The following is a 13919-nucleotide window of genomic DNA, read 5'->3' on the forward strand; positions in this document are numbered from 1 at the left end:
GTACCAACTGTGTGGTACCATACTCAGGGAGGTGGAGAATGAAAAAGCCCTGGGAGTAATTGTGTAGTCAGATATGAAGTTTTCTGAGCAGTGCAGACAGGCTGCCAGAGCAGATCCATGAGGTGTTGTCAATGATATACAGGAATTTTGCTAGTAGGAAAAAGGAGGTGGTTATCCTTTTGTATAAGGCAATGGTCAGGCCACGCCTTGAGTACTGCATACAAGCCTGGCGGCCTCATTTTAGGAAGGATCTAGAGCTGCTTGAGTGGGTACAGAGGACAACAAGATTGGTGACGGGAACGAAGGGGTGGTCTTGCCAAGAAAGGCTGAAGTTATGCAAATTGCAGCATCTGGAGACTAGGCACCTGCAAGGTGATCTGAAATCTATAAAGTCTTGAATGGATTGAGCAGTTCAGTTCTGATGGGATTCTTCCTGTTGCTCAGATAACAAACCTGAGGGGGCTTAAATTAAAATTGAGGAAAGACAATTTTAGAGTAGATGTGCAAAAATTTGCCTTTAGCCAGCAGGTAGTTGATTGCTGGAATAAACTTCCATCTGTCATTATGGAAGTTGATAGCTTAAATAAATTCAAGAGGGAACTGGACGAATGTTCAGAGGGAATGGATGTGTGAAATATTTCTTTTTTTTTTTTTTTTTTTTTGGCTAATGTCTACATAAGCTTTCTTTCTTGCATCACAAGCCTCTACTACATATATAACAACCAATCAGTACCTATTTAGAGCAGACAAATACTTTACCTTACATAGTGCTTTTAGGTATACATTTAGCGCAAATTTTAAAAATCCAAACCATTTTTACCTGAAGTACGATTTTTTTACAGACAGTAAGATTTTCTTATATACACACTCCATGTACATGTGATATGCATACTACTACTTCCTTTGTGACTCAAAGGTAGAGACAACAGAAGCCTGGAAAACAAGGTGCTGGATAATTCAAAGACTGCTGGGAGTCATTGCTGACAAGTAAATAAATGGGGTGTGTTAGGGTAACTAAAAGTAAGAAAAGGTGCATGTGTACTTGCATGTACATCAATGCTAGGAGTTTAGAAATTAAATTTGATGAATTTTAGGTGCTAGTCAAAACATCAAAGGCAGATATTGTTTGGATATCAGAGTCATGTGACACAGATATAAGGAATGCAGAATTGGAATTTGGGGAGTACAATGTGTACAGAAAAGATAGACAGGATAGGAAGGGAGGAGGGCTTATGCTGTTAGTTAAGAAACACACAAAATCTAAGGAAGTGCATCCAATTAACATGGGTGACCAATGCAATGTTGAGTCAGTTTGGTGGGACATAAGCACTAGGAAAGCAAAATTGAGAGGAGTGTGTTACAGGCCTAATGACTCTGATGAGTACAATGGGTTAGTGCCTTTGCACTATGCGTTTTTCGTAGTGAACTGCCGAAGCAGATAATTAGCATCCTTTTAATTGTATCTCATATTTTGAATACCTTAACAAGAAATTGCCATGGTATTGCACTACCTCGAAGAAGTAATGCTTCACCAATGGAGAAGACATGTTACTTATTCTAGGTGGAAACCACCACCCAGGCAGCACCGTTTCAAGGCTTGTTGACCACTCCTTGGTGGGTAGGTAGATACCAGGTGTTGCAATCATGGCATATCTGCTTCGGCAGTTTTCTATGAACAAAATGTGCAGATGCACTAAACCATTCACTAGTGAATCTTATGCTTAGTGTCATGCTTGATGCAAAATAATCACCTTAGTTTATGCTATTGCACACCATCAGGCATCTCTCATATTGTGGAGTTATACTTCATAACTGGATTGTCACAATTGTAACACCAGGGTACCTACCCGCTCAACGAGGAGAGGCCAACAAGCCTTGAAACAGTGCTGTCTGGGTGGTGGTATCCACCGAGTATAAGTGATATTAGTCTTCTCATTGGTGAAGTGTTACTTATTTGAGGTAGTGCAATTCCATGACAACTCGTTGTGAAGGTATTCACAATATGAGATACATTTAAAACGATGGTAATTATCTGCTTCGGCAGTTCACTGCAAACAAAACGTGAAAAGGCACTAACCCATTTACTAACATGATTTTCATATTCTGTGTCTTTAACAATGGCGACTTGTGGTGTTGTGAACAGTCCAAAGATTTTTTATATTTGTGGTAACTGTGTTGTGGTGACAATAAAGGTAGGATATAAATATAATTTAAGAAAAATGTATATGCCAGATATTTTGGGATTAAATTAGATGACTAAATGAAAATTTGGCCCCCCCCTATACAATAAGCTGTATATGTGCGTGTAGGGTTTGTGATTGTGAAACTTCGGTAAAAAGAAAGCCATGCCATTTTCTATTCCCATAGTGTGGAGGAACCTCAGGATCATATTAATGACTGCTGGTTATAAACAAAGAACAAGCAGAGCATTGTGTACCCCAACAACATTACTTCAGCCTGTGCCCTAATGGACCTAAACTACCAGTACCACCTCCATCAATTCTTGAACACGTCATTAGATTCTGAATGTGACATTTGTGATCTACAGGATCATATAAACTATTGTGATGAAGAAATTCACAACTCTGGACCATTCTGTTTACACAAAGTGAACTTTATGATCTCATGAAAGATTTAAATCTACCCAAGAGGTCTTCTGCAGAGAATCAGCTACTGACAGGAACAGTCTTTTTTGTGGTATAGAGATTGTGAAAAATAACTGGTTCCCCAATTCTCGAAGGTGGCTCAATGATATATTACAGTAATATTCCTGCAGTTATGAATTTTTATTTTTTTTACAATTTTCTACCTTCACTCTTTCGTTTCACAACTTTCTACCTCCCTTCACTCTTTTGCTTCACAGCAAAAGAGTGAAGAGAGGCTGTTTATTGACTTATTGAAGCAAAGCCTCAAATGAGTTCTTTATAATGGAAGCAAATGCACATCCATTCCTGTAGCCCATTCAGCATATTTCAAATAACAAGTATGAAAATGTTAGGCATCTTTTGGAAAATATTCACCATGCACAAGGATTATGGTTGGTTAATGTGTGGAGATTTTAATTTATTATCTGCTACTAGGCCAGCAACTTGGTTACACAAGAATGCTTTGCTTTCTGTGAGATAGGGATAGTTGAGCAAGAGGTGAACATTGAGAAAGGAAAGTATAGCCACCAAGACAGTGTCTGATACTGGGTTAAAAAAATATTAAAGACAAGCCACTAGTACAGTGGTTTTCAACCTTTTTTTAATAACGGCACCCCCTAAGTCATTTATTTTATTTTGTGGCACCTGTACTCAATTTTCTGCCTGTTAGATCCGATTCTCTGTGTGTGTGTGTGTGTGTGTATATATATATATATAAAATAATAAAAAAATGTATATATATGTTATATGATAGTTATTACAATAATATAATTATAAAAATTACATTTCTTAATATAAATTATATATACACAGTATATAATAATTTTATTCTTTATATAGAGGTACTAAGTAAACATCAATTATAGATCACCACAAAATTAAAAAGATCCTATACACCTTTTTATAATGAAATAAACATATAAATTGTAAACAAAAATAATAATAAAAAATTTAAGTAACTTAAATCCAAATTACGTGGCACCCCTGAATTGTTGTTGCGGCACCCCAGTTGAAAAACGATGCACTAGTAGATTGACACAAAGTACTTATATTAATGAAGTAATTCGTCCAAGCACTGAAGAAAGAAGGAAGTTGTTTCAACTATGTTTTCACTAAATTCCCACTAAATTGAAATTTAAAAATGAAAGCAGGAATTTTTGTTGGACCTCAAATTTACAAGCTGCTGTTAAACTCTGTATTTGAATCCATTAACCAAATTGAAAGAGATGTTTGGATTGGCTTTAAAAATGTAGTATGCAATTGATTTAGAAACAAATGCCCAGATTGAGTATTGTATAAAGGTTTAGAGGCCTCACTTTAGTACGGATGTAGATCTGGAAAGGGTGCGGTGAAGAAAAACCAAATTAGTGAAAGGAACAAAAGGGAGCTCTTACATAGAAAGGCTTCAGTTCTGCAAATTGCAGTGTCTCGAGACTAGGCAGTTGTGAGGAGATCTGATTGAGTGAAAGCCTTGAATAGATTGAGTAAGCTGAATGTTAATGGCATTCTTCCACTTGCTGAGACTATTCACATGAGGGGGCATAAATTCAAGGCACCTCCATAGCCAGGTGGGCAGGAGCAGCAGTGCGTAGCACACGCTTCTTGATTAGACCGGGGTTCGAGCCTGTGATCCATCAAATACGGAGGATGCGCAAAGGTCAGGGAATGACCACCGCATGTCCCCAGAGCAATATGGCTTTAGTTGCTAATGCTCCTAAAATCCAAAATAACATAACAACAGCATAAATTCAAGATGAGGAAGGATGGTTGCAGGATAGATGTGCGGAAACTTGCCTTCAGCCAGCAGGCGGTTGATTATTAGAACAGGCTTCCATCCGTTGTTGTGAAAGTGGATGGGTTGAATAAATTCAAAGAAGAACTAAAAGAAGAACAAGACTGAACTGTATAGGTTTTTTTTTTTTTTTGGCTGATGCTATGTAAGCTTGCTTTCTTGCATCATTTGCCTTTACTGCTACTACTAGTATGTGACAATTGTGAGTGACATGCTAGTGGAGTTCAGGATACTAGGCTGCAATAGGAGTGTTAAGGTACATTTCTTTCACTCTCATCCCAACTATTTCTTAGAAAATTTAAATAGTTTAAGTGAAAAGCAGGGAGAAAGAATCCATCAGAATATATTTATTTATTATACTAGGCAGTCCCAGCCAATTTTTCTAGCAACTCCACCTCCATCCTGATATAAAAGTAATGAATAAAAGGTACCAAGGTGGGAGGGTGATGGATTGGAATATTAATATGATAGCTGACTTCTGTTGGATGCTAAAAGGAGGAACAATCACTGAAACTAGCTTCCAGAGAAAGTCAAAAAAGGGGCAATTTTAACCCAGTCTAGTGTATAAGAAATCCAATTTGCAGCTATCTACTTGACACGGAGGATGTAGCCTTTGATATGTCTTTTAAAGTATTTTTATTGGGACTTTTATATAAAAATAACCTATTTGTAAAATTACAAAATAAACCAGAAGCACCTCCAACAGATATTTTCATTTTCTTTTTATATGTAAAAAAATTCTGATGTGATAGAGCAACTTTCATTAAGAATTTAGTTCAGATTACTTATCAGTAGTAAAACATCAGAGAACTTTCTTAATATACAGACTAGTGCAGTAATTGATAGAAAACCCTGTATTAAGTGCCCTGTACCTCCAGTTCTGAAATCCTATTTTCATCACTGATTTGTAGTTAGCTTCAGTGAACTGACTTTTCTTCCTCTTTATGTATTATTTATTATTATTAGCCATATGGTGCAAGGAAGCCTGAGGCTTATGCTGCACCAGCCAAAAAAAAAAATTGAGTACCCTGAGAGAGAGAGAGAGAGAGAGAGAGAGAGAGAGAGAGAGAGAGAGAGAGAGAGATAAGTAGAGGGAATCACCAAAAAAGAATGATGATGATATCCAGCTCAGGACCCTGGGTGTGCCAAGCCCATACTCACCAGATGTGAGCCCCTACATTGAAAGAATTATTATACTGGGAATCATTTCCCCCTTGATAGTGTAGTGGGTTTGTTACTTTTTTTGCCATTTGGAGTGATCTGAGTTCAAATCTGGTCAAACTGTAGTAATTATTACAGTCTATTCAATCATAATTATAGTTAGCTGACCTTAAGTGAATGCACACACACTTGTACAGACATAATCCACCTTGGCTGGATGATGGTATCCAGTCCAAAGAACCCTCAAAGCAACCACCCACCTTACTAGAAATATTAGCAGAGTACTTTTTACAGTGTCCAAAAATTTTATCAGTTCATGTAACATATTCTCCCTCCCCAACTTTTTTATAAGTAAAAGCATAAAATGCATGCAATTACAATTCATTGCACAGTTCATCACAAATTATAATATATATGCCTTTATAATTATAATAAAATTATAAAGAACATACAGATAACTGGTGAACAAGTTAGGTAGCATATACATTGTTACTTTTCTGGCATGCTCAATTTTTATCTAATTTTTTTTTTTTTTTTGCAGTTTTATTTTAATTGTTTTCATGTAGGATTCTAAACAAATGCATTTTAAAATTTAATGAAAATTAAGTGAATACAACCCAAGATATTTTTTAAAATAATAAATAACCAAAGTTATTTAAAAAATTTTGGATTTATATTTTTGTGATTTTAATGAAATTAGGAATGGCTCATTAAATGTGTCCAAAAGAAGGAATTATAAAATTTAATGAAAATCCATTCATTGGAATTGAAGTCGTTAAATTTGCGTCCTGAACCTGCTGTTAAAGATCCTTGGAAAATGGATCAGGAACCGTTTAGAAGCCCGAATCGAGGTATCAGAAGAACAAAGTGGTTTTTCAGCTGGGAAGTCACGTATAGATCATATCTCAATGGTACGACAGATCCTTGAAAAATGCCAATCAAAAGAAAACAAAATCTTTATGATTTTCATTGACCTTGAAAAGGCATATGACAGTGTTCCAAGAAAACTCTTATGGGAAGCACTGAAAGAGGCAAATATTGATGGACAACTGATTAACATTATTAAGGCAATTTACAGGAATAATAGATGCAGAATTAAAGTGGGATCAGCTTTGTCACCTGAATTCCACACGTCAAAAGGCTTATTACAAGGTTGTTGCATGTCACCAACACTTTTCAAAATTTATATCGACGTCTGCCTAAGATCCTGGTCAAAAAAATGTAATAAAATGAGATTGCTGATTAATAAGAACACCTAAATTCACAATTTACTTTTTTGCAGATGATCAGGTGGTGATAGCACAAGACTTAGAAGATGCAAAGTATGCATGTCGTCAATTGTTTGAGGAATATAAACAATGGGGTCTAAAAATCAATTTTAGCAAGACTGAAATGTTGTCTTCAGGGTCAGGACACGTTCTAAATATTGCAGGTTTTAAAATCAAACAAGTCGATAAATTCAAATATTTAGGATCAATCTTACAAAGTGATGGATCATCCCAAGCAGAGATCGATAAGAGAATTACAGACAGCAGAAAGGCTATCGGGATGTTAAACTCTGTTCTGTGGAGCAAAAATATCCTAAATAAAACAAAGAAACTTATATTCCAAACGATTGTACAAAGTCTTCTATTGTATGGAGCGGAAACCTGGACATTGAATAGGCGAGTGGAAAACAAATTGCTCTCCACAGAAATGGATTTTTGGAGACGCTCAGCAGGAACTTCTAGAAGAGACAGAAAACGGAATGAAGACATAAGGGAAAAAATGGAAGTGAAAAAGACTATTATTGACACCATCAAAGAAAAGCGTCTAACATGGTATGGACATGTAAAACGGATGCAAGAAAACAGATATCCAAAGGATACCTCCTAGAAGAAGGAGAAGGGGAAGACCTAGGAGGACATGGATGGATGGAGTACGGGAGTGCATGACAGCCCGAGGCTTAACCGACCAAGACACCTTGAACCGCACTTTATGGCGGGAAAAAATTCCTAACAAGAAATAACCTGTAGGCTGAGGAAGCCCATTGTAAATGGAAACACTCCTCTTGAAGAAGAAGAAATTTATGTGGACATTTGAATTTTTAGATCGATGTGATATGCTAAAATAGGTGCTTATGCATTTGCAAAAACACCTAAAAAAGACTTTACATATTGTGATACTATTTGTCACAGTACATCTGTAGCATGTACTGTGGCATATTAAAATATGATTAAATAATGATAAATAATAATAAAGATGCTTTACAGTTGTCAGTGTGTATTTTATTTACATATTCTGGGCTGATGTATTTTATTGTGTATTTTATTACACATTATGAGACATCAAAGGCAGATATTGTTGGGATATCAGAGACATGGTGTGACACAGATATAAGGAATGCAGAATTGGAATTTGTGGAGTACAATGTGTACAGAAAGGGAGGAGGCTAACCTAACCTAAGAAATACATACAATCTAAGGAAGTGCATCCAGTTGATGTGGGTGAGTCAGTAAGCATTGGGAAAGCAAAATTGAGAATAGTAGTATGTTTTAGGCCTAATGATTGATGAGTACAACAAACAATTGTACAGAGAAATAGAGTGGAACAGTAAATCAGATTGTTTTATAATGGGGGATTTTAACTTCCGAGATATTCACTGGAACTTGTGGGTTGGTCACTCAGATGATATCAAGACTTTTGTGGATTTATTGGATAATTGTTTTCTATTGTAGCATGTTTGAGAGGCAACCAGAGGGAGTAATACTGTTGATCTGATTATCAGCAGTGATTATTCATGCATTAAGAATCTGCAGATAACAGAACCACTAGGTGGCAGTTTTTTTTTTTTTTTGCTGATGATATATAAGCTTGCTTTCTTGCAACATATGCCACTACTAATGCTGTGCCATGCTCCAGGACAGCGTTTCTCAAACTGGGGTCCATAGACCAGTTCCAGGGGTCTGGAACTGGTTTACGGAATAAAAGTCAAAAGTCTAATAACAGATAAAAGCAGATAAACTATTGATGAGCTCTAATCTCAGGGAATACTGTTAAGCAGAGGTAAAGTGAAATGAAATAAATGTGGTCCAGGAAATGCGAGTCACATGAAATATAAAAATAAGATCATGATAAGAAAATTCTCAAATTCTGGTGTCATTCCTCTTTATAACAAATGCAAAAGCTATGATTTGTTTATTGTAGTGAATGAATCGCTTAGCACTCAGGTGGTCAAATTGAACCATTTTTTACTGTTTAAAATAATCCTACATATACTGATTTACAGTGAAAAAAAAAAATTTTTTTTGTTATGACCTGTACTTTGAGTTATTAATTTTTTAAAAATGAAAAAGGACTTAATAACCACCACCCTGTATCAATTTCTTGCACTAGTACAATTTTTCTAATTAAGAAAATAGTATAATAATTTCTACCTATGAATTATATGACAAACTGAGAGACTCCTGTGGTGTACAATCTATACTATAACAGTGGTTCTCAAAAAGTGTGGGGTGGGTGCACCCACCCAGAGGTTCACTTTGCTTGCGGGGCAAGTTATTTTATGAAGCACTTTTTTAATGAAATATGAACAAACCATTCCACTAATCGGGCATATTCATTGGTTGGCAGAGAGGGCATATGCCCATCCTTAACTAAAAATTTGAAATTAAAGAAAAAGAATGCAGGAGGCATTTAAAAAAAAAAAACTCAAAAGCCTGGTTCCCCCCTTATGATGATACCTGGATATGCCACTGCCACTAATCTGGTATGAAGTATATATTCTGTTTCAATATTTGTGAGGAATATTTTTATAAGAGTACTCATCGCTAAATTTTATGTCATCTGTTTATTTCCACTTGTCCTGGACGAGTCATGAAATTTATGAAATATATTAGGGTGGTGAAAGAAATAAAAGTTTGGGAAATTCTGTACTATAAGACCAGGAATCTTTCAAATCCCTGTGCACCTTTGTTTCCATTATCACATGGATTTTGCTGACCGTATTATTTTGTTGGATCTTCTCTCTTTTTTTTTAATTTTTTTTTTATGAAAACACCGAACACAAGAGGTATTAGAACCTATAGTACTTAGTACTGTTCTTGGGTTGGAGGTTGAGAAAACGAGAGAAGATATTTGTTGACATTACACTTGAACTTCCGTAAACTAATTTTCAGGAAATACATATGAAGGAAGGTTGTTCCAGAAAAGTCAGTTGAATGAATAAACGAGGAAGATGAAAAGTTGGTTCTGTGAGTTTGTAGTTGGACATTAAATAAATGGATGTTGGCTGGTGGCGGCACTTGTTCGGACTGTTTTGAAAGAGAGAGCGGGAATTATAGAAGCCAATTCAGAAGAACAGTGCCCATGGAAGTATCTGTAGAAGAGGCATGCAGCAGAAACAGTGCGTCTATGAGAAAGAGAGTGGAGAGACTCTGTTAGAGATGAATCATTAATTAATCTAACTGCCCTTTTCTGAATGGAATCTAGAAGCCTGAGAGAGATTTTGAGGGCACTTCCCCAGATGTGGAAACAGTATTCCGTGGTAGGGCAAATTGTGATTTGTACAGAGTGAACAGCTGTTTGGAAGAAAAGTAACGCCAAGAGCAAAAGAGAAAACCAAGTTTTTAGATGCAAAGGAAGCAATATTTGTAATGTGCTTGTGCCAAGAGAGAGATTAGAAGTCGGGGTAATCCCCAAAAGAGATATATCAACTTGCCTAGAAATCGGAGTGTCACCAAATATAAGCATAGGAGCAGAAGAATCCTTTTTTCAAGATATAAGACAAGACCAAGTTTTAGAAGGATTGAAATCAACTAGGTTGTCTTTGCCCCCACTGGAGATTACCTGGAGATCGGCATATAAGGAATTGGTAGCAGAATTTTGTGAAGTTGAAGCTGATTGAGCAGGGCAAGGTTTCTCAAAATGGAAAGTGGAATGCAATGTGCTATCATCGGCAAAACTATGGATAGGATTTCCAGTCAATGGAAGAAGCTTATTAATATACAAGAGGAAAAGAGTGGGGGAAAGAACTGAACCTTGGGGGAACACCAGCATTAGTGGAGAAGTTAGAAGACAGAGAGCCATCTACCATCACCTTCAGTGAGCGATCAGAGAGAAAACTGGATAACCAATTACAAAAAACAGTTGGCAAACCATAAGATGGAAGCTTGTTTAGAAGACCTCTATGCCAAACACGATTTAAAGCCTTTGAGATGTCAAGAGCAACTGCTTTTATGTTTCACCAAACTTTTCCGTTGAATTTGTTCATAAATGGGTAACATAAGCTAGAATATCCCCAGGATCGATACTGACGGAATCCATACTGACAATCGTTGATCAGATGGAAGGTTTCTAGGTAGTTTAAGAGTTGGCAGTTAATTGATTTCTCCATTACTTTAGAAAGAGTAGAAGTAATTGTAATGGGGACGATAATTGGATGGGAGGGATTTGTCACCTTTTTTAGGAACTGGCTGGATATGAGCAAATTTCCAAGCAGAAAAAAAAACACCTTTGGAATAATAAAGTGAAAAAAGGCAGCAAAGAACAAGAATAACAGTAACAAAGTTCAGGAGCACAGGTTTTGAGAACAAGTGGGGAAATACCATCAGGACCTAAAGCTTTCTTACCATCAAGATTTGTCAAAATCCTTTTGACGGAAGACCACAGGAAGAACAGTAACAAAGTTCAGGAGCACAGGTTTTGAGAACAAGTGGGGAAATACCATCAGGACCTAAAGCTTTCTTACCATCAAGATTTGTCAAAATCCTTTTGACGGAAGACCACAGGAAGCATTAAATGGAGATGTTGGGAATGGTGTGAGGTGTTATACCAAGATCATTAATACATGAGTTGGAAGAAAAATGGGGTGCTAGCAGGTCAGCTTTATCCTTGGCTGAAGTGACAACAGAACCATCTGGTTTTGACAGAGGTGGGAGCAAAGATGGGCAAAAGTTGCAGCCAATAGCTTTGGTAAGAGACCAGAATTCTCGGCTACCATTAGGGCAAGAAGCAAGTTTTCTACTCTTAGCCTGTTCAAAATCTAGTTTGGACTGATTGATAACTGCTTTACAGTTGTTGTGAGCTTTGGTGTAGGCAGAAAATGATACTGAAGAGTTCGAAACGAGCCAATTACGATATGCAACATTCTTCTCTTGAACAGCATTGGCACATTTATTGGAAAACCAAGGTTTAGATAAAGGACGAGATTTTAAAGTGGAGTGGGATAAAGGATTCCATTCCTACAAGAATAATTTCACTGAAGCGATCTGAGCAAATGTTGACATCAGAAGTTTTGAAACAGTAATCCGACCAAGGGAAAGAAAAAAAGAAATCTCGCAGGTCATTGCATTTTGCATTCTTGTAATGCCAAAAAACACGAGGTTGGGAATGGCCATGAGATAAAGGCTCCATTGGAAAAGAGACAGTCACAAAGCTGTGATCTGAAGTTCCTAAAGGACCACTCACTTTGACCATGTACTTAGAAGGGTTGTTTGTGAGAAAAAGATCAAGCGTGTTGGCTGTATTGTTAGAATTGTCTGGTATTCTTGTAGGTAAATGAACAATTTGTGCAAGGTCATTAGTAATTGCAAAAGCCTCAGCAGCTCGACCAGCTGGGTCAGTGTGACTAGAAAACAGAAGCCAGCTGGAGTTGTGAACATTAAAATCACCTAGGAAAATCACCTCGCTGTTAGGAAAGTTTGACTGGAGAAAGTCAAGTTTGCAAAGAGAGGTAGTCAAAGAGCTCCAAGTGATTGGTGGGGTTGGGAGAACGATAGAGATAACAGATGAATTTCAACTGATGAATTCACAGATGAATCTCTGTGATGCATCAGAGTGATTTCAAAAAGTATTTGCTCATCAGGTGTCTCCTATCTCTGGACATTCTTCTGTGGGGAGCAATAAATAGTTAATAAAGATAACCCTCACTTCTGTCAAGATCTGGAATGAAGCAATTACCAGTATCATATAGGCTCGTTTGGTCTGTTTATCTTCCGATATGCAAAAATGTGTGGATGTCTATTTTCATGCACTTGGATATTATTTTTAATGTCTCCTAAAGATGAGTCTTTTCTACTCACATTATTATTAGTATTTTTCTTAGTTAATACAATCTAGATGGACATTACAGAGATGCACAAGAATTTTATGGACATTCAGTATAACCAAACCAAAAACAGTAATCAAATTGTAACTGTTTGGGAATTTCTGTTATAACTATGGGCTCAAAAAAACGATTGGTAATAGATGTATTCTGTAAAGATGTCCCAGAATAATTTGCAGAAATAATGTGAAAGATAATAATAATGTGTGTATAGAAGTTTACAAAGATTGTTTTACTGATTCTTTGTGTAGATTCTCTCTGATTGTATAGTGATATATTTTTCCATTTCTCACCTGGTTAGAGAGGTCTAGATTCAGAGGTTTTTGAAAAGTGAAGGAATTCTTGAATGCTTCTTCAATTAGGACAGCAACTCAAAATTCAATTGGAAGTAGTAGTATTCTGTCTTGTGTTATTTCAAGTTTTCAAGGTGCAAGCACAAAAGCAAAACCATGCACACAATTGTACAGACATAATAAACACAATAAAGACCATAGGGACCAGCATACCATGTGAACTGGTGCACTATGATCAAAGTAGTCATTGTGCCAAAAATCTCAAAATAAACTTTGTGTATATTTAGTTTTGCTAAATATTTTTATTTAGTTGCATGGAATATTAGAATTTCTGTTTAGTTGTAATTTGATTTCAGCTGCACGTCATCAACTGACTGGCCATAAGGTGGCAGTAAAAATCTTGAACAGGCAGAAAATTAAGAATCTTGATGTGGTTGGAAAAATCCGTAGAGAAATCCAGAATCTCAAACTTTTTAGACACCCTCATATTATAAAACTGTAAGTATTTATTAATTTTTTATAATTAATCCACTTTCTCCAGAGATTATTCTTTTTAACTATAATTTTATACCTTTCTCTGTTTACACTCAGATTTTCATGTTTTTTGTAATGTACAGAATATAAAATTATCTTTGAATGATTTTACAGTATTTACTATCATTATTTCTTTATTTTATTTCTGTATTTGACAAAATTCTCAAATATAGGAACTCCCTGACTTAACGTAATACTTGACTTACGGAAATTCAACTTTACGCAAGTTTTTGCCAGCCAGTGCAAACTTTAAAAAAATCATGTACACGTATTTTGCATTCCATAGGAATAAATGGAGGTATCATGAAAATATCATAATGTGAACCCAATAACACATTGGTGTGTTTTTTTTTTTTTTTTTTGTAATTCGTTCCAAGTCCTTGGAAGTTGAAAATTTCTCTATATTACTA

The 13919-nt window shown here is 36.1% G+C and overlaps 1 protein-coding gene across 3 annotated transcripts in view; it reads left to right on the forward strand.

The window, feature by feature from the left end:
- Window positions 1-13919, forward strand: part of AMPKalpha (AMP-activated protein kinase alpha subunit) — a 163844-nt gene that overhangs the window by 7965 nt on the left and 141960 nt on the right. For all 3 annotated transcript variants that reach the window (XM_090384992.1, XM_090384984.1, XM_090384977.1), the window contains exon 2: window positions 13332-13473. In XM_090384992.1, coding sequence (XP_090241118.1) covers window positions 13332-13473 — 142 coding nt within the window. The remainder of the gene's footprint in view (window positions 1-13331; window positions 13474-13919) is intronic.

Source organism: Mastigoproctus giganteus, chromosome 1 (assembly GCF_048544385.1).
Source record: "Mastigoproctus giganteus isolate SK-2022 chromosome 1, ASM4854438v1, whole genome shotgun sequence".
In the NCBI taxonomy this organism is placed as follows: Eukaryota; Metazoa; Arthropoda; class Arachnida; order Uropygi; family Thelyphonidae; genus Mastigoproctus; species Mastigoproctus giganteus.